Source organism: Furipterus horrens, unplaced genomic scaffold (genome assembly GCF_987537825.1).
Source record: "Furipterus horrens unplaced genomic scaffold, mFurHor1.1.pri manual_scaffold_9, whole genome shotgun sequence".
In the NCBI taxonomy this organism is placed as follows: domain Eukaryota; kingdom Metazoa; phylum Chordata; class Mammalia; order Chiroptera; family Furipteridae; genus Furipterus; species Furipterus horrens.
In genome coordinates this window covers 44,906,115-44,927,280 of record NW_028327179.1, presented here as the reverse complement: position 1 = coordinate 44,927,280, position 21,166 = coordinate 44,906,115, and the positions used below count along the sequence as shown (strand labels likewise).

At 35.9% G+C, this 21,166-nt stretch overlaps 1 protein-coding gene across 2 annotated transcripts in view; it reads right to left on the bottom strand.

Moving 5' to 3' along the window:
* SEMA3C (semaphorin 3C) overlaps positions 1 to 21,166 on the bottom strand; it is a 177,422-nt gene that overhangs the window by 37,272 nt on the left and 118,984 nt on the right. For both annotated transcript variants that reach the window (XM_090287286.1, XM_090287287.1), the window contains exon 12: positions 14,821 to 15,043. In XM_090287286.1, the coding sequence (XP_090143412.1) occupies positions 14,821 to 15,043 (223 nt within the window). The remainder of the gene's footprint in view (positions 1 to 14,820; positions 15,044 to 21,166) is intronic.

Below are 21,166 nucleotides of genomic sequence, written 5' to 3'. Positions count from 1 at the left end.
TGTAACAGTGTAAAATAATTATGCACATATTATTCTTTGCCTGTTTCCTTCCACAAGAAAATGAACTCTATGAAAGAAGAGACATTTGTATGTTTTGCCCATTGCTTATGTCTAGTGAATAGAATAGCATGAGGATTCTTAATAGAAATTAAAAATATTTATGAATAATATATATACTTATATATTTATAATCAAAGATATATATGACTGATTTCAATAAATACATATCTACTGTATAGGTACATGTGTATATGTACCTGCTAAATGCTTACTAATTTTTAGGCAGTAAATTCAGGGTTTCACATATATCGTCTCTTTTAATCTTTAAAATAAGTCCATAAAGTATATAGTGCAATTAAAGAAGCTAGGTTTAATGATGTTATATAATTTACTCAAGGTCATAAAACTGACAAGTGATAGAGGACAGGATTTAAGCCTAGGTCCTTTGAATGTCAAAGCATGTTCCTTAATTTTTACCCTAGAATATATCCAATAATAACTTATTATAAATATTCTAACAAGTTCTTCTGTGTTTAAAAAGGTTTGGGAGAAAGTCCAACCAAAACTACAATTGATCTTTATGAGGATAATCTCTGGAAATTTCAATTTTTTATGTTATACTACCATATATATATGTAGAATTTTATAGGTAAGCACACACATGCTTACCTATAAAGTGTCCATTACTGCTGTGGAAAGTTTTGGAGTTAGGCATTTAATAAGTTAGTTGAAAAGTAGACTTGTGAGGCAAAGTAGAAACAAGAATCTTAAGTCCAATGATTTTCTAAACTGGCAATTATACAAGGAGTGACTAAATTATAAGTTTTGATTTAATGGAGGCTTACCAAAAAAAATCAGAAAACAGCAAAATGTGCTAGTTAAAATTTTTATTTTAATTATTTATTCAACTAAGGTTTCTATCATCATAAAAATATCTGCTATATCCAATGTATCGAAATGTGTTTAATAAGTTTATAATATATTATACTTGTTTATTTTATTACTAGAAACTAATTTGATCTGTGAGGTTTAAGAAAAACATTATAATGTAATACCAGACCTCATGATAATCTATAAAGATTTAAATTATTATAGTTATTTCTTGGTGATAAAGTTAAAGAAGGCTCAAATAGGAACTCAGAAATCACTAAAATTAATGTTTTAGGATTTTTTAAATTACTAAGATTTAAACATCACCTTTCAGTATCCCTTATTGCTTTATGTCATGAATTATTTATTTAATTTGAAAACAAATGGATTTACTTAATACAGGTGAATGTTCCATACAGTTTTACTGATGCTACATAGGATGTAACATCTAAATTTTCAAAGATGCAAAACTGGGGTTAATTCTGTTTAACCTTTTATTATTTGGGGAAGAATTATTGAGATTAAAAATTTTTATGGTCACAAATTAACATATTTTCCTGCACAATTTTTTAATAAGATAGGCTGTTTCACATTTGTTTTCAAAGATTAAGTAAACCACATACAGAAACTGTCCTGGAATATCCACCTAAGTTGCTGGGCTGTCAGGCAAAGAGAAATGATCCCCTCTCCCTCTTTTCATTAGGTCCTCTCAAACCACCACTGACTTCCCACACTAACCCCTCCCTCCTCCCTCCTGTTCACATCTCCTTCTTTCCCCTGGAACGGTTATTTTCCTCTCAACCCCTGCTGGTCAGTAAGAATGTAAGATAATGAAGAAAGCAACATATTATAAGGGCACTCAGACATAACTGTACCACATATGATAATCTAACCATGACTCCTTTCCTGCCAGCTACTCTCTTTTCTCCAGGCCACCATAATATTATGTCCTCTTATTTTTCTATTACTGTTATGATTGCACTTTCCCCATCTTCTTGGTAAATGCCTTTTATTTTCCTACTCCTTGAGTGAGCTCCCCAGAGTAAAATTCTTATCTGCATAGTCACCTAGGGTGACCTCAAAGAATTGTCACGGATTCCGCTAACACTTCCACTGCTAGTGACGCCCATATCTACATCTCCAGCACAGCCCTCTCTGAATTATCCATCTCGATGGGCCACCAACTTTTTAACTCAATGAGAGACAGACATGTCTTGAATTTATTTATTGTTCCTAATAACTTCACAACCTAAGCAAGCCATTTAATCTCTGAATGCCTCAGTTTACACAACTGCAAAATGGGGATAATAATAATTGTATCTCATTGGGTTGCTGTGAGATTTAATGAGATAATATATCTTAGGTGATAAATTCAGTCTCTGATGCATAACAGGTCATAGGAAAGGAAAGGTGCACCATTCAAAAGGAAATTCCTTACTCTCCTAATCTGTTTGCTTATTATATATTCCCTTGATCAGTGAATAGTTCTTCTTTCAGGTATTTTCCAAGCCATGAATCTACAAAACACTCTAGACACCTTTTCACCTTCCCATTTTTCCCAAATCAATTTATCATCTGGTTCTTTCCTCCTTCTAAATATCTCTTGAACTTGATAACCTCTTTCAACTGCTGACTTCTAATCCCTGTTTTAGTTTAGGCTCTCATCATTTCTCACCTATACCACACAAAAATCTCTCTTAACTGGCTTTTTCTCTGTTTGTAATATATCTTCCATACCATTACCAAAGTGATCTATTTATGTAAGGGCAGTGGCTGACCAACTCTTAAAATGACCCCTAATGAATCATGCCTTGTATAGCTTCTCCCTTTGAGTACAGCTACAGTGTGCGACTTGCAACTAATAAACAGAATAATGCAAAGGTGATGGTATGACAGTCACAGGATTGTGCCACATTATATGAGATCTGTTTTAGCATATTGAAGAGAGAGACTCCGTTAGCCTTGAAGGAGCAAACAGCGCCTTGTTTTGAATGGCCAATGAAGAGATCCATGTGGGCGGGAACTGTGGGAGGTCTCCAGGAGCTAAGAGCCTCATTTCTGCATCAGTAAGGAACTGAATTTTTCCCAAAACCATCTAAGTTTAGAAGAGGATCTTGAACTCCAAAAGGAATGTAGCCTGGCCTACACTTTTCATTGCATCCTCGTGGGACTCTCAGCAGAGAGTACAGCTAAGCATTCATGTACAGAAACTGAGATAATAAATGTGTGTAGTTTCAGGCCCCTAATTTTGTGGTAATTTATTATGCAGCAACAGAAAACTATTGCAAATGTGTGTCAGGCTGCCAATCCCTTGCTGGATGCTACAGATCCTTATATTATAGATCTTAACATATGGTTCTCTATGAAGACTTTACCATGCTCTTTCCCCATATTGCTTTTTGGCTAATTCTCCTACTCTTTCAAGTATTTGCTCAACTATAACCTTCTCACTGAGGCAAACCCTGAACATGCATCCTTTTCTCCAGCTCTTTTTTTCTTAAGTAGCAGTTATCAAGTTCAAAAAGAATATAATTTGCTTATTTATTGTGGTCATTTTCTCTTCCAGTAGAATGCAAGCTCCACAGGGCAGAAATCTTAGTCTCAGATTCACTGATGTATCCTAAGCATCTGTAAGACTGCCTGTCACATAACAGGTGTTCAAAATATTTATTGAATGGATTTGAATTGCCTCTTTCACATGAGCTCCTTAAAAGAATGTGCTATTGCTGTTATTCCTTATATATCATAAGCCTTGGCACATAATTGGCTCAAAAATTATAATGATTGAATAAATAACATCTCTGTAATATATTATTATGTTACTCTGTACTGGCTGACAAAGAGTTATAAAATACTACTATATTATATATTTGCATTAATTAGTAAGGGCTTTGCCAGAGTTTTAAATTTATTATTCTTCATTTTAGAAATTCTTAGATGCATCAAAATAGTTTCATTCTAGTATTTCGATTAAGCTAGAATTCAAAACCTAAATGGTATTAGTTTTCTATTGCTGCTAAAACAAATCATCACCAATTTTGTGTCTTAAAACAATAGCAACTTATTATCTTAGAGTTCTGTAAAAGAGCAGAAGTCAAACATGGGTCTCAATGGGTAAAAATAAAGGTCTAGGGAAGAGTGTCTTCAGTTCCAGATATTCTAAAGAGAATCCACTTCCTTGCATTTTCCAGCATCTAGAGACCATTCAAATTCCTTGGCACATGGTCTCCTTCCTCCATCATCAAGGCCAGCAGAGTCACATTTCTCTGATTACATGTCCCTCTAATGATATCCAGAAAAGGCCCTCTGATTTTAAGGAGTCTTACAATGAGGGCATACCCAGACCATTCAGAAAAATCTCCTCATCTCAATGTCTATAGCATCAACCACATCTGTAAAGTCTCTTTTGCCAAGTAAGGTTCTGGGGATTATGAGGTAGAGAAATTTGAGGTCTATTATTCTGCCGACTAAAGTAGCAGAAGAGAAAAAAAAAGCATACAACTAAATAAAGTAAAACATATATGGTTCTAAAACCACAGACTCAGACTCACCTCAGAAAATCCAGTTTCAAATCTTTTTGTTCCAATTTACACTTCGTATTTTAAAATGAAACATTTCTCATTTATTAAAATATTAATTTTATTTTTCTACAATTTGAACTCTTCCCAGTTTAATAAAAATAGTTTTAAAAATTGGCTTTCCACCAGAACCACCCCTACAACTGAGAGCTAGCTAGGAATTCCTTTGGGTAGTCATATAGAGAAGGCCTTGCCTGGCTAAGTAGTAGACTATTTATTCTTTTCCTAGGGAATAAAGGCTGCTAAATATGCCTCAGGGAAACTTAGCAGCACACCAAGAACAAGGACATAGTGTGGTTATTTCTTCATAACACACCACAGAAGTCTTTATAAATGTCTTTAGGCTACAAAATTTTCTTACATTCATATAAGAGTTAAAGGTTAAATGAAGGCAACATACAGGGATAAGGTTGTACTGTAGTTGTTTTCTAAACATGTAGGAAAATATCAGGGATTAAATAGAAAATGAGCCCATGTTATAGAATAAATTATTTCTCCTCCTGCTGAGAGGCACTCTCTCATTGCTTGATATTCTGAAATCCTCCATATATATAAATTGAATATGCAGAATCCATTTTAATTAAGTAAACAGAAGCATGCCAGAGAGATTCATATGTTTGGTGAGTGTATAAGACATTTTTAACACAAATATAAGCCCCATTTAAAAACAAATTTGAAATGTGCCAAAAATTAGTGATACATAAAAATTAATGTGAAGTCCTACCCCATTTTTGCATCCTATTTTCTCCCCCCAGATATTACCTCCTATTCATAGGTTAAATTCTTGCATAGTTAATTCACACACAAAGGCTTCTCTGTCACCTTGTAAAATGCATCTTGTTCACATTGTCAGACATGGTGACAACTTGTAAATGGGTGAAATTGAGTGATATGACTCAAAGAAAGCAATGCCAATACTAATGTTGAATGTAAGCATATCAGCAATATCATTTTGACATAGATGGGTGAAACTTCTAATTCATAGTAAAATGAGAAAAATATAAATGAAATTATCTTAACTTCATAAAAGAAAAATATTAAAAAGTGATGATGGTCATTGAGGTGGTAACACAAAAAAGATAAATGCTCAAGATGTGAAGTCAGACAGAGAGTTTATATTTTGGTTGTATCATATACTAAATATCTATGTAATCTTAACTTGACTGAGCTTCTGTGCAAAAGCTGTGAAGGGTAAGTACAACTTATTCACTTATTCATTCAAATAATCTATTGAGTGACAACAGTAAGTGATGCGCTGTTCTCCTGAGTGACAGCATTGAGTGATATAGCTATGAATAAATTACACAAATATCGTTATCCTCCATGGAGCCTACGTTTTTGTAATTCCTCATAAGGTAGGTTTAAGGGTTAGAGAAGATTCAATGACATATCTGGTAAAAGGTAAGCACTGTAAATAAATTTAATTAGTATCATTGTAATAGTAATACAACAAAATAGTAATAAAATCAGAAACCTGAAAAGTATACTTATTTGCATAAGTAGAATACTAAATAAATGGCTAAATCAGGCAATCTAGCAACACTAAAATTTATATAATCATTATGTGAGATGTTATGCAGTCTTTAGAAGACTATATTTCAAAAGAGTAGCTTAAAGAAAAATAATTCTGCTTTTTTAAATAAAATTTTTTCAGCAATATGTCATATTTATTTTTAATAAATTATCTTTTAAAGGTAAAAATTTAATGAGAACATTTGTCTCTGGATTAGCAATCACTGTATGGACTCTTCCATTTTTTGTCTTTTTCTTCATATAGTCCTTTCTGCTACTCTTCTACAGGATCAAGCAGTCATCCCACCGTGATTTATGATCTTTCTCCTGTCAATTCAACCATCATTCCACTCTGTTCCAGTAATATTTCCTACTGTGAAAATCCCTGTGGAAGCCTTGGTAAACTCTCAGATGTTTCCAGATTCTGCTTTGGAAAGCAGTGAACCACAATGTTATTAAAAGCCAGTGACTTATGAAGGGATTTGTTCCTTATTCCTAAGACAAGGGGGAGTCTAGACATTATCCTTAGAGTGACATTCACGCACAGCTTCCAGCTAACAGTAGTATTTTCTAAACTCAAATGCACTGCTCCAGCTATCAAATTCTACATGAAATATTTTGGGGAGTTTTTTTAATACCAAAATGCCTAGCTTTACAGTTCAATAAATGTGCCATTCCAAGAGATGTGATGCCAGAACCCGTTAGTTACTGTGAGGCAGTTATCCGGTAATGCTGCAAGGCAAACACATTAAGTCTTTAGTCACATTTGTGGTGCACTGGATGTACTGGAGCCAACATTCCAACTTAGTACTCACCCGGTTAAACAGAAGCCAATAAGAAGCATGAAATTGTATATCCTATATAAAAATTTTGGCAGAACACCACACATATCAACCTTACATTAAAAAATATCATAATAGTATTAAATCATCCTAAACCCCTAACATCCATTCATAAGAATACTCTCATTCTCTCATCAGAAACCACATGTCATTCTGATTCATGCACAGTGCTAAAAATATAAATTTGACAGAATGTGTCTGAACCTGACCCAACACTTAAATATTTTCATAACTCCAGAAGCAAAAGAAACACGGGCAAAAATCTCTTCATTGTGCAATACAGTCAGCTTTGAAAAAATAGCTTGATGTAAGCAGTAAAACGGTAAGTGGTGAAGTTAAAATGGAAATGCCAGTCCTACGAGAGCCCTTTCCTGCTGTTTTGCAGTCTTTCCTAGAGATTAAAAAATTTAACAAAAAATAAATAAAAAAAGAAAAAGAAACATAAAAATACTCACAGCCTAAATACTAAGAACTAAACAAACAAGCAAAAAACAAAACAAAACAAACCACAAAACATCACAAATACTACTAAAGGATAAAATAAAGCACTGATTTTAAAAACATTTTTTTTCAAGTTGCGACCTTTTTTAGAGGGGATAGTAGCAGAAATGCATTGGAAAATAATTAAGCAAAATTAGATTTTAGTTTAAGTTTGATTAGAATAGCAAAATAATTTTAATTAAAGATAAAAGAAGAAATACTTATTGGGGCAACACTACAAATTCCTTTTTATAGTTACATATTAGAAAATACCTTCTTTAAATAAATTTTCTAAAATTATACATAAAATTAAATGCCTAAACAGGGGTCAGCAAACTTTTTCCATAAAACGCCCATAATAACACATTTTAGACTTTTAGGGCTGTGGCAGCTACTTGGCTGTCCCAGGGTAGCACAAAAGCAGCTACAGACAAAGCATAAATGGATGGGGCTATTCTAGTAAAGATTTATTTATGAGCACCAAAATCTAAAAATCTGATAATTTTCACTGTTCAAGAAATCTTCTTCTTGGTATTTTTTTCAATCATTTAAAAATATAAAATAACATTCTTAGTTTATGGATAACATACTGTGAGGTTAGATGTGGTTCAGGTTGTGGTTTGCTGACCCCTAGACTAGGCATTGATGATACAAACTGTAAAAAATAAAAAATGAGAAGACAAAGCTCATCTCCCTTTCCTCCCTTCCTTCCTTCTTTCCTTTCTTCCAGTTGTTTTTTCTATGAATTATCTATCTATCATCTATCTATCTATCTATCTATCTATCTATCTATCTATCTATCTATCTGGCATTTGGCAGCACACAAAATATAATGAAGTAGTCCCGTGAGAGTGGAAAGCAAGATTAACAGCCTCTCAAACTCAGCCAGAGTAGTACACTGTAATGCGATAACTGTAACAGTTCACTAGGCAGTGAACCCACACAACTACCATGAGTTTCTGTGGGTTGTAGGATCATTCATAATATTCAAAGTGAATACAGTTACACAATATCATGTATGCATTCCAAAAGACTGTCACGTAAGTTTTTCTTATGGCATCTTCTCTTACAACCAATGTCTTTACTGAATTCCCCTGAATTTTTCATGTTGGTTGAGAAGCCATGAGAGCAGCTTGCCTTGTAGCAATGATTGGGGCATCATTATTTATTTTTAACAGCTGAAAGGCTCTTTATTACTTGTGGATTTGGCAACACCCAAGATATATTATATCCTTCCTAAGACATTTAGATACACAATGTTAAGGAATCCTGGGAACAGTAACCTGTGCTTCTCCCACAATCCAGTTCAGAAAAGTATTTTATTTACTTTCAGTAGCAAACAAGCACTTAGAATTTTTTTTTTTAATTTCACCAGCAATCCAAGAACTACTTGGGCAACAAGTATTTTATATTGATGTATTGATTGTTAGAATTTCAGGTAAATTGAAATAATTGTTTTAAGTCATAATGTGGTCTGATATGATCACGAAGACAACGTTTGGTGACTGAGTTACTTTCCCTTCAGAAAGAAGCTGTTGGGAAAAAACATTGTCATAGCACCCGCTTTCCTATTAGAATAATCTTCAAGAGACTTGTGTGGCTTCCGTAAGCAATCATTAGGGAAGCTTTCCACTAAAATTAAAAACACATGCCTAAATACTGTTTTTCAAAATGACACAAATGTTTAAATACCAATGTAAAAGAAAAGTACATGTAAAGTTGCCAGATAGTTATGTGGTAAGAAAAGCCAAAGAACTTGTGCAAAAGCATATTTCTTACTGTCTCTATCTGAATAAACATTGCTGCACAGTTTATAAAGACTTAAAAATTCCATTCATGAAATTGTCATGTAGAGTTTCATGAAAAAGCCTGATTATAACACCAGAGTCCACCATTTAGACACGTTTCAAATTGGAAAATAAAAGTTATTTTTTTTCTGAGTAATATGAAACATTAGGGAGAGGTGTGATCTAAGATTACCACTTTATTTCAGGAAAAAATAAACTTTTTTCCTCAAATGCAAACTATATTCAATGATCTGAGCCAAGGACAAAGCAACTCTTTGTAGTCACTTTATATAGAGGCTATATCTTTGAAGAACACAGTTTATATGCAGTGGTATTAGCTTTTGAATTCAGTTATGAATTTATTTAATTACATGAGTAGCAGCAAGCTTACCAGGTACTGTGAATGCCTAGAGAGAAAATATATATCACAGAGAAATAAAACATTGAAAGAAAAGTGTAATAAGAATACAAATATGGGAGACTGGATTAAGCTTTGGTGAGATGGTCTTACCAGTGAATAAATGAAGTTTGAAGAATGAATTCTAAAATTTTATGGATAATAATTTGTGTTATCTAATAGTAAATTATAAATGCAAATACTGAGCTCAGGAAATGGTAGTAACTAGAGGTGTACATTTGGAATTTGTTTGCACAGAATTGATCATTAAAACCAAATGAATCTGGGCCACATACCTGGCATTCATCCTTGCCTGTACACACCTGTCCTTTCCAAGTCTTTCTGGTTTTCCATTGTGCCTTAAGGTCCCTTCTAGCCATCTTTCAGGAAAACAACCTTCGTTCCTTCCCTGGAGAGATTGCTGTGGACCGCACAACCAACCATGGCAGCAGGCCTTTTATTTCGCAGGCTTTTATTACCTTTGAAAGTCATTCCCAGTTCCTTAGGGCTTTTTGGTAACAACATGAGCCCAAGCATGTCTCCTTTAGGCTTGACATTCCAGTCAAAGGCTTGTTCAGAAAAAGGAACCTCTATTAACAACTGGTCTTATTAGGTCTATGCAAAGAAACTTAAGTCATTACTTACTTGTTTAGAATGCCAAACTCTGGAGAGATCAAATAGGGAGAAAAATATACAATGTGAAGGAAAATCTTTGTCCTAATATTCACTGAACTGGCATTTCCATTCTTCATATTTTCATTTTCCCCCACTAAAAAAAATTTTTTTGTTTGTTTTTCCATTACAGTTGTCTCTCTTTTTTTTTTTTTTTCCCCTCTTGCTTCCCTGTATCCTGCCCCTCCCTTCCCCCACATTCAGTCCCCACTCAGTTACCCATGTCTGTGGGTCATTTATACATGTTCTTTGATTTTACACTTCCCCTTCTTACCCCCTTTTCTCCCTCCCCCCTCCCCCCTTGTTACTGTTAGTCTACTCCTTGTTTACATACCTCTGGTTCAATTTTGTTCATTTGTTTGTGTTGTTCATTAGTTTCCTGTAATAGGTGACAGCATAACGTATTTTTCTTTCGTTGCCTGGCTTATTTCGCTAAGCATAATTCTCTCTAGTTCCATCCATGTTCCTGTGCACTGAAGAGCAGACTGAGGGCCACCCTAAATGTTCCTTGGGTAAGTTCCAGCAAAACAGAACTAAAGATCATAAGTGATCATTTGCTGCTCTTGTTATGCTTATGCAAATGAACAGGATAAATTAAAAATGGACTTAATGTAGTCCCTTTAAAGACAAGGAGAGTAATCTTAGGGAGAAAAATCAGTATTCAAGGAAAATCACAATGATCAGTGGCAGACTGTAAAGTAGGGCAGCTAACCGTCTTAAAAGTTTCTTCTCATTTAAAAAATGGTTTCACTTGAAAATTAAACCATATCTGTGATATCACCAAAGAGATTCAAGTTGCAGGCAAGTAGAATGTCAAGTGCCTTGCAACTGTATGTCTTCCCAATAAGACAGTCTTACAGATTTAGAGACTTTTTTGTTGGTTATGTTACATAAATTAACATGTGTTTTCTGTTTTCAAAGGGCATAAGCCTATGACCGCATTACCTGAGTGATTGTCTGTACGCATAAGCCTCACTTAATCCTCTCTGCAGCGCTGCCTCCGGAGACTCAACAGTTTGGCTGAACTAAATGGCTGAGTTGGTGAAGAATGGGGTGGTCTGTGGGCTTCACTTTAAAACTGAATTCTCTTTTCTATCCTAATGGCTTGGACAGAAAGGGCCCAGAGGTCTGAGAGGGGGGAAACAGAAACTATTTCCCTCAGCCCAAACTAAATAAAATGGGCAAAAGGGTTTTGGACAGGAGAGATGTGCCTAGCACACCTTCCTCCAAAGAAGCCCTTTTTTTTTTTTTTTTTTTTTTTTCTCCTAATGTGGAACATTGAAAAATTAATCCCTGCCTTTTGCCACCTAGTAGTTATGGATTGAATGATGCTTTTTAACCCTTTTTGCCAAATCTGTTGCCCCCAGAACACAACAAGGATGCCAGCCTGCTAAACCAAGCACGCCATTGTCCGGAGACAGCCAACTGACCTGGAGTCTGCACGATCCTTCCCCATGTGGGAAGGCCACCCTCCCCTCCACACCCCCACTCTTATTAGGGATTTCTGGACCCAAGGCTAGGTAGGACGACGACCATGTCCAGCATGAAGCAGCTAGAGGAGCTTGAGACCTTCGCCCATTGTCCTTTACAAGATTACAAAGGGTCTTAATATCTGAGAGGGAGGGATAGTTATTTTTTACAAACCATGGGTATGGACTTTGGGGGGGATGCTGGGGGAGGGAGATACTGGGTGGAGGGGAGTAAAGGGGAAAAAATTGGAACTACTGTAACAGCATAATCAATAAAATATATTTAAAAAAAAAAAAAAAAAAAAAACCAAATGAATGAGAACAAAATTGAAGGGATCACGCTACCTCATATCAAATTCTACTATAAGGCCATACTAATCAACACTGCACAGCACTGGCATAAAACGGACACATAGATACATAGATCAATGGAACAGAATAGAGAGTCCAGAAATAAACTCACACTTTTATAGTCAATTAATATTCAACAGAGGAAGCAAGAACATCCAACGGGCTAATGATAATTGATTCAATAAATGGTGTTGAGAAAATTGGACAAATACATGCAGAAAAATGAAACTGGACAACCTTTCTATACCACACATAAGAACAAATTCAAAGTAGATCAAAAAGTTAAAATGTTAGACCTGAAACCATAAAAATCCTAGAAGAAAACATAGGCAGCAAAATCTCAGACATTGCTTGTAACAATATTTTCTTGGACATATCTCCTCAGGCAAAGGAAACAAAAGAAAAAATAAACAAATAGGACCACATCAAACTACAGTTTTTGCTCAGTGAAGGAAAACATCAACACAATATAAAGACAGCCCACAGAATGGGAGAATATATTCACTGACACATCTGATAAAGGGTTAACATCTAAAATTTATAAAGTACTTACACAACTCAAATTCAAAAATCAAACAACCCAATTAAAAAAATGGGCAAAGGACCTGAATAGATACTTCTCCAAAGAGGATATACAGATGGCCAACAGATATATGAAAAGACGCTCAATGTCCTTAATCATCATAGAAATGCAATTTAAAACCACAGTGAGATACCACCTCACATGTGTCAGAATGGCTATCATCAATAAATCAGCAAACAGGTGCTGAGAAGGACATGGAGAATGGGAAACCTTTTTACACTGTTAGTGGGAATGCAGACTGGTGCATCCACTGTGGAAAGCAATATGGAGGTACCTCAAAAAATTAAAAATGGATCTTCCTTTTGACCCAGTGATCCCACTTCTGGGAATCTATCCAAAGGAACTCAAAACACTAATTCAAAAAAAGATAAGCACCCCTATGTGCAGCATTAATTAGACACCAAGATATAGAAACAGCCCAAGTGTCCATCAATAGATGAGTGGATAAAACAACTATGGGACATTTACATATTTGAATACTACTTGGCTGTAATAAAGAAGAAAAATTTACCCTTTGTGACAGTACGGATGGGCCCGGAGAACATTATGCTGAGTGAAATAAGCCAATCAGAGAAAGATAAATACCATATGATTTCATTCATATGTGGAATCTAATGAACAAACTGAACAGGAAAATGGGGACAGATTCACAGACGGAGAGCGGGATGACAGCTACAGTGTGGGGGGAGGTTAGGGAGTGCAGGGATTGAGCATAAAGAATAAGGACTCGTGGACACGGACAACAGTGTGGTGACTGCTGGGGGGAGGGGGTGTAAGGGGACTAAAAGGTAATGTAAAAAAACACAATAAAGATTAAATTAAAACAAACAAAATGTTTGGCCAAGTTAAAAGAGAAAACAAATGAATGAATAAGATGGCCAATGAATATGTGAACCATGGACAGAACCTTGAGGAATACCCACACTCATTGGCTAGAGGAAGGCAGGCTAATGAGGGAAAGTGAGAAGGAACTTCCAGAGAAAAGGGGATTTCTGTGGCTTGTGGCTGAAGCAACAGGTAAAGAGATATTCTACAATGTCAACTGATATAAAGAGGATATGGAGGTATTTCAATTGTTAAAGGCTATTGGATTTTCTTGTCCTGGGAATATTGAAGACCCTGGCAAAACCAGTGTTATAGCAGAGGGGGCCATGGGTGAAGGTTAGGTCTAGTTTCACATCCTGTCATAAGATTTGGAAGCCAAGAATGAAGCAGAGAATAAAATGTAATGAAAAAAGTGAATTAGAATATAATTGATAAAGAAGGCTCCAGTAAATATCAGGAGGAGATAAAATTAAAAGCAGAAGAGGAAGTGGTTAGTCTGCCAAGAAGGATTATTCCTCAGGTATGGGGCAAGCAAAGAGAGGACTTGTGAAAACACAGATCTGTCCAAGTGTGGGAGAGGATGCCAAATCGCACATGTCACAGCTTCTCAATCTCAGACCAGTATAAACTGTAATTATACAAGTGAAAGATTCATATCTGAGGTTTTGTGTATAAGCACAAATAAGGATAAAATAAGAACTCTATTAAAAAAGCACATTTTGAAAATTATAGGTAGTCAAGAAAAAACATACACATCTTAAATTGATTGAGGTCTGAGCACAACTTATTCCTTAGCTCAGAATACATATTCCACCATTATGGATCTTACAATGAAGCTTACAATGAAGCTTACAGACACATTTTGTATCTATTTCTTAAACTAGTAGAGAAACTACCTAATTTTATGAATTAGCTCTAATATTACAATAAGACAACTAAAGAGATTTCATCACTGCCTGCAAGGTAGTCAGGGATGTCAGAAAGATATTAACTACTGCCTGACAGGCAAGATAGTTTTTCTTTTGAGTAGTCGTTCTCAAACTTTAGTGTGCATTAGATTTACGTAGAGGGCTTGTTAAAACACGGATGGCTGGGTCTCATCTCTAGAGTTGCTGGGTTGGAGGGTGAGAACTTGCATTTCTAATAAGTTCTTGGGTGACATTGATTTTGCTCCTCTAGTGTGGGACCACACTTTGAGAACCACTGTTACAAGACTAGCCACTCAACATCATGCATTTTCATTGAACTGTCTATTAAAGGAAACTGACAAACTAGAGATTGTGAATATTATTAAAACAGTACCATTAGTATTTTAAAAAATTACCTGTATTTTTAAAAAATGATTTCACTGATAGACAGAAGTAAACATTGGGTATTTTTTGGTACCAGTATCACAGTCCTTACCTATCACACTCTACTACACATTAAAGTGTAGCTTGGGTTCAAATACTTACCAGTTCCAAGAAACAGGACATGATATCTACCATCAGCAGCATTCACCCGATCCACAGCTATCTTTGTGTACTTATAGTCAGTGCCTATACGAACAATCAAAGGCCTTTTGTGGACTGGGTAGATGGAATTGTACATGAGAGGGTGGTTCCGGATAAAAGTGACAACATCATCTGGGAACTCCTTGGTGGTTCTCATATTGGGTGTAAATGCTCCTCCTGGGCACTATAAAAATATTTTTTAAAAAAACAAGTTAATAAAACATTTACTTAATTTTAGTAATGATCAAAGTCCTCTAGTTTTCAAAATACTTAGCTCAAGTTGTTTTAAGTTTATTTGCTGTCCATTGATGAGTAAACAGCATAACTATATATGGTACCAAATAGTACTATCCGTAGAAAATGAATATAGAGGGTGTATAATTTGATCATTTAAATGAGGCCAAGTCCACTTATCCTACCCTATTTGTTTTCAGAGAGGAGCTGGCACCATTTTGTATATCACTTTTTACTTTTCTCATCCATTACTTTTTTATTTCTTACTCTGTACCAGATACAGTATTGTTAGCAAAAATAAAAAAGTAAATAAATAACTAAATAAACAGATAAATACATAACTAAAATCGTGTGGATATAATCAAATGCTGTTACTGGCTAAAATGAATTAGACTGTTATCAAATTCAATCAGAATTCTAATGTGCAGGGATTTTATTCCATCTGATCTCTTCTTCCAAAAGAAGGATCTCTGAAGTTGGAGCTTGGATTGAATATGGGAAATCATACCTCTCTGAAACCACTGAAAAGACCCCAGTGACTTCTATTAATCTTAGAATAAAATCGCAACAGCTTAGCAGGGTCTACAAGCCCCTGTATGCCTGGCCTGCATCTGTCACTCCCATGGTAGTTCTTGCTGCTCCTGATCCTCAAGCATGCTCCCACTCAGCACCTTGGCACTGGCCTTTCCTCATCTAAAATATTCTTCTTCACACAAGTCCATGGCTTTCTCCGTTTCCTCATTCAGTTCTTCGTTGAAAAGTGTCTTCTTTAAAGGTGATGACACATATAAAAATAGCTCTCCCTCTTCATTTCCACTGTCTCCCTAGCCTGTTTTATTTTGCTTCAAAGCCTATTTACCTAACTGTATATTATATTAGCTGCTTTTATTTTTATTGTCTGTTTCTCCCTCTGGAATGTAAGCTGTGCATTGACCTTAACTGTGTCTATTTTATTCATTATTTCACCCTCAGACCTATAACAAAGCTGAAAAATAGTGGATATTTGACAAAGAGTAGTGAATTACTCCATTATGTCTGGCATCCAATTTTGGTGCAGGGGCTGTATGAAACAGCCAAGAGAGGAAAGATTCAGAGCATCAAGTTCAAAGAAGCAGATAGAAAGCAAAAATGAGATCTGAAAAAGCACTGCTGGACAGCTTTAACAGTTCTGGAAAGGGAGCATGACAAGGGCTTCTGAGGAGAAGATTCCATTTACAGGGCACCTGAGGCCAAACTCGAGGGCAGGCTCAGAGCCCTGGTGCTTGGAACTCAAACTCACTCCCTAATAGGATCCGAGTGTTAGGCAGTGTGAACAAAGTTGTTGGGTATATTCTTTTAACGCACACAAACATTATTTGTCTAACCCTACTAAACTTCTGTCAATATCTCTACTTTTAGAAAAAAAAATTTTTCTTGAAAAAAGCACTCCTGTTTTTTTTAAATCTTCTCTAAAGAGGTACAAGGTAAAAGGGAAGTAATGAAGTGAGCTTCCTAGGCAATAGCAATGGGCACAGCACCTGTGGTAAACAGTAGGCTGTACTAAGCACAGTGAAAAACGGCAAAGTTGTACCTCATCCAAAGGTGGCAATGAACACATTTTCTAGCTGATTGCTCCTATGCAGGAATATAAACCCAGTGTAGCCAGATTTCAACAGAAGATAGAGATGTGGAATTTTATGTGAAATCTGCCAGTATTTTAATGTGGACTCAATGAAAAAAAAGATAAACAATTTGAGGAATCAAACAGGACATGGCAACCTCTGGATTAGGCCCTGCAACAGCCATCCAAAAATGTCAGTGTCTCTGGGCCAGTATTGCCAGGCAAACCCACATCTGCAAACAAGTCTTAGCAAATAACTAATGCAGCCATGATTATTTAGACTGAATCATGCCGAAAGCAATTTTTAGACTAACTTTGACCAATTAACATTACTAGAACTTTTTACAAGACCAGTAAATATATTCTCTTTTTGTAGAAAGGCACAGGGAACAATGAAATGACTTCACTAAGGAGAGATAATGAGAAAGTAATAAAACTAAGCCTCTTATTTGTTATCCCATTTACTATAGTTTTATCTGGGATTCATATGTTTTGCCTACAGAAAAAGAATTGTATTTAAATATACATGTTTATAAATTGCCCACAATGAAGACCAAATGAGGACAAAGAATTTCATTTGAGGGTGTCCTAAACTGATGGATGTGTTCCATACTTCTCAAAAAAATGTGATTATGGGTGTTTTCTACCCTCATTCTTCATACACAGCGGAAAAGGGAAATACACTGCTTACTGAGTAAAAACATGGAAAGAATAAATGCATGGGCAATTTAAATAGTTCCAGAACTTCATAAAAACACTAATTATGGTTTGCTAAGCTGAAATGTCTTTTTAAATATTTGCAAGCATTCTCATTTGTAAGTTCGAAAGAGATCCAAAGTTAGCACATATTACAATTTATATAATTTCCAGTTAGTAACTATTTTCATCAGAGAAGGAAAACTCTGACTCCAAAAAACCTCCGCTGCCTTGCGGCATACCTCTTCAGGGGAAAGGCTAAGGGAGTAAACCCCGACAGAAAATCCGGAGCCGGAGTCCCTAAGGCGGTTTGACGTTGTAGTCAACACCGGCAACTCCTGCGGCGCACCTGAAGCCAAGCTGTATTGACTCCGTCTTTCCCTTGGACCCTTCAGCTGCGAAGAGAGGGGGGGTCTGCTGCATGGGCAACAGCAGACCCTCCATATTACCCTGCCCAGGCTCTGTAGCTTCAGTGTCATCGCAAGATGTCGATTCAACACGGGAGGAGACAGATACCATGTCACTCCCGAGTCGGACTGCACAGCCATTCTCGGCGGTGCAGATAGACTCTTAAGAAGCTACACCATCGTCTCTCGAGACGGACGGCTGCCGACGACAACTATTTTCATGTGCAATAAACTAATTAAATTATGTGTCTTGTTTATGGGTTTTATATCATGATCATTAAAATTCGACCCTGGTTGGTGTGGCTCAGTGGATTGAGTGCCGACCTACAAACCAAAAGATTGCACGTTTGATTCCCAGTTGGAGCACATGCCTGGGTTGCGGGCTGGGTCCCAATTGGGGGCGTGTGAGAGGCAACCGATTGATGTATTTCTCTCACATTAGTGTTTCTCTCTCTCCCTTTCTCTCTCCCTCCCTTCCCCTCTCTCTGAAAATAAATAAATTTAAAAAACAAAAAATAAAGTAAAATAAAATTCAGATAAAAACTTATGTTACTATTGCTCAAAACTATAGTTATTAAATCAGTAAGCTAAACAAATCAACTCAAATTAATTCTTTTATATTTATTCAAATGTCCCCCATTTGGGACTTCTTTTTATAATATTCACAATGAACTTTTTTCTTAGAAACAAGCATTTCCCAGTATAAGTTTATTTTATAATTATAAAATATTCTTTTTCACAATAATTAATTTTTCCATTGATTCATGGCATAAACTACAGATAACACAGAATAAATGATAATGATGGTGACAAGAACAAAACTTGATTATCCTTTTCAGACTCTGTCTGAACTTGAGAGCTTGTTCATTATAACATTGCCAAATATAAAAAAGATGCAATTAGTTTAGCCCTCACCTTGTGTATGTGTAAACTTGTGTACCTAAATCTAAAGGTAATCTTACATCTGTGTGCTACCATAAAACAAAGACTTTGTCCATTAATTAGGTTGGTATCTCATTCTTCAGAAGGATAATTTTACTCCACAGTCATTAAGTAATTTTGGTTAAACTGCTTTTTTAAGTATTTGTTTCTCCAGGTCTAGCTTTCTGTTTATCAAGCAGTGATAAGCACTCCTCTGAGTAAAGACATTTTAGGTGTTTTGATTACTAAAGTGTTAGGTGAAACATTAGGAACAATAACAATGCCATGATAAAGAAGTGTCAACACTTGTTGGCCTTAATTTCCTTCCTATCCTCAGGTACTTTGAGCATCTGCTGACCTCTGAAGCTCCTAAATATTCTCTTAATCCTCACACCCATTATACTAGTTTTCATCATAATATATTCATATATTAATTCATATGTCCATTCTCTGAACAACTTTTATCCAAGAAGCATTTTGATGTGCCCAGTAGAAAACTTATGAATAAGAAGCTACAATTGTCTTCTAGACACACGTATTCTGGTAAGAAAGATGGATACAGTCAAAGCAAAATGAGACATAAATAATAATTTAAGACAAATAAAAATAAATAACAGAACTTGGGTCATAATCATTTGCCATATATGTTCAAGTGTCATTATTTTTTTAAACAAATTTAGAAAAGTGGAGAATTTAAGGCTACCAGGGTCAGTGAAGTGGTTTAGAAATAAACAAAGTTTGGAGTATTTAGAGAATTGTAATTTCTGGCTCATTGTTGGATCATAGAATACAAAGTAGAGGAAAGCGGTAACAGCCGAGGCTGAAAAAGCAGAAAATAAATGCAAAACGAGTCAGAGGAGGAGTAACTGGTTTGGTCAAGGAAAACATGACTTAGCACTTAAAAGATGAGTGGTAAATTGATAAATAGGCAGACTTAGTGGTATTCCAGAATTGAGGCTAGTTCCTAGCACTGGTCTACAAAAAATGTATTTGGAGGAAACTAATCTTATGTTTAGACCCTTGGTAATCTCAGCCCTTCATTTAGTTAAATCCCAAACAATCACACAGTTGAAGTCTTGCACTTAAACACCAGCTGGCCCTCTCCTTCCTCACATTTCCCCCAGTACCTAAAAGAACCCTCTGCTCCAGTTCTGCTAGCCAATGCAGAGCTTCCAGGGCTCATTCTTCTTTTTTCTTCTTTGCCTTTTAATGTATACTGTAACCTTGCCTGAAACATCCTTTCTTACCTATCCAACTTATTCACACCCAATTGCCCCTCAGAACCAGCTCAATCTCATATTTTTATGTGCTTTCCCAAACAAGGCTGACACACAACCATCTCTCCTCCAGACTGCAATGTTTATTATCTATTTTATTCATGCATTTTAAATGACCTGAAATAATATGCATTTTGATTTTTCATGTCTACATGCCTTATGTATTTAATACCATTGAAAACTTTACTATTTTCAAACATTGAAGAGAAACAGAAATACTTTTAATGTAAGAACAATGGGAAGATGCATGTAATCAACAAAAGTGCTAGCAATCAACCTCTGCTTCTTGCCAACACTGTGTGGTTATGAATTTTCTGTGTTCTTTTGCTATACCAGGTACCAGGCCTGCTCAAAGCAATATGATTGAAGCCAATGGTTCTGATCCACTTCTAAACATATTAAAACTGAACATTTTTATTAGGTTCTGCTTTAACAGGATAGTATATGCAAACAAAATCTTCTGCAGAAGCTTTATACACATTGCAACAGGATAATGTAATATGTTAGCTCAGCCACAGAGAGAATCTGCAGTTTTTGGCTGCCCTTTGCAACATACCAAAGGTGTCTTGTTTCTTCCACAAACTTGAATTACTTATGGAAAAACATTATGACACAATTGGCAGGTTTCTTCCTACGGACTTAAACTTGCTGGTCAGGGCAGTTTGTTAACACCACTAACAATCCTGCTGTAAATGAAGCACCTACAGGGAATATTACAGTAAGGGTATATGATTTCTGCCAGTGTCATTTCTTTAAGAATCCAATTATACGTACAAGGTTGACCTGGCAACTGGACTACTGTGTAGGGAAAAAAAGTACAGCAATCACAGTTGACCCTTCATTGGGAGGACTTCAGAGGCAACATTCTTAACCTTAGAGAAGAGGGAGTGCTTTGGATCACTTGGCTGTAGGTCTTCTGGCCACATGAATGGGATATTAAATCCAGGAAGCTTGGGAAGAAACAGACGCTGGCCACTGTGGATCAGAGAGCTGACTTGATGTGTTGTTCAGTAAAGGGTGGAGGGAGAAATGCTTTACTAAGAGTAGTTCCAGAGGTCATTCCTCCACCCTGCCTCTTTTATTCCTTAAGGAGCTCTCATTTGACTTTTTTTTTTTTTTTCAATTTAAAGGTGCTGCTCTTTTCTCAGCACCAGATGTAAGAAACCACATAA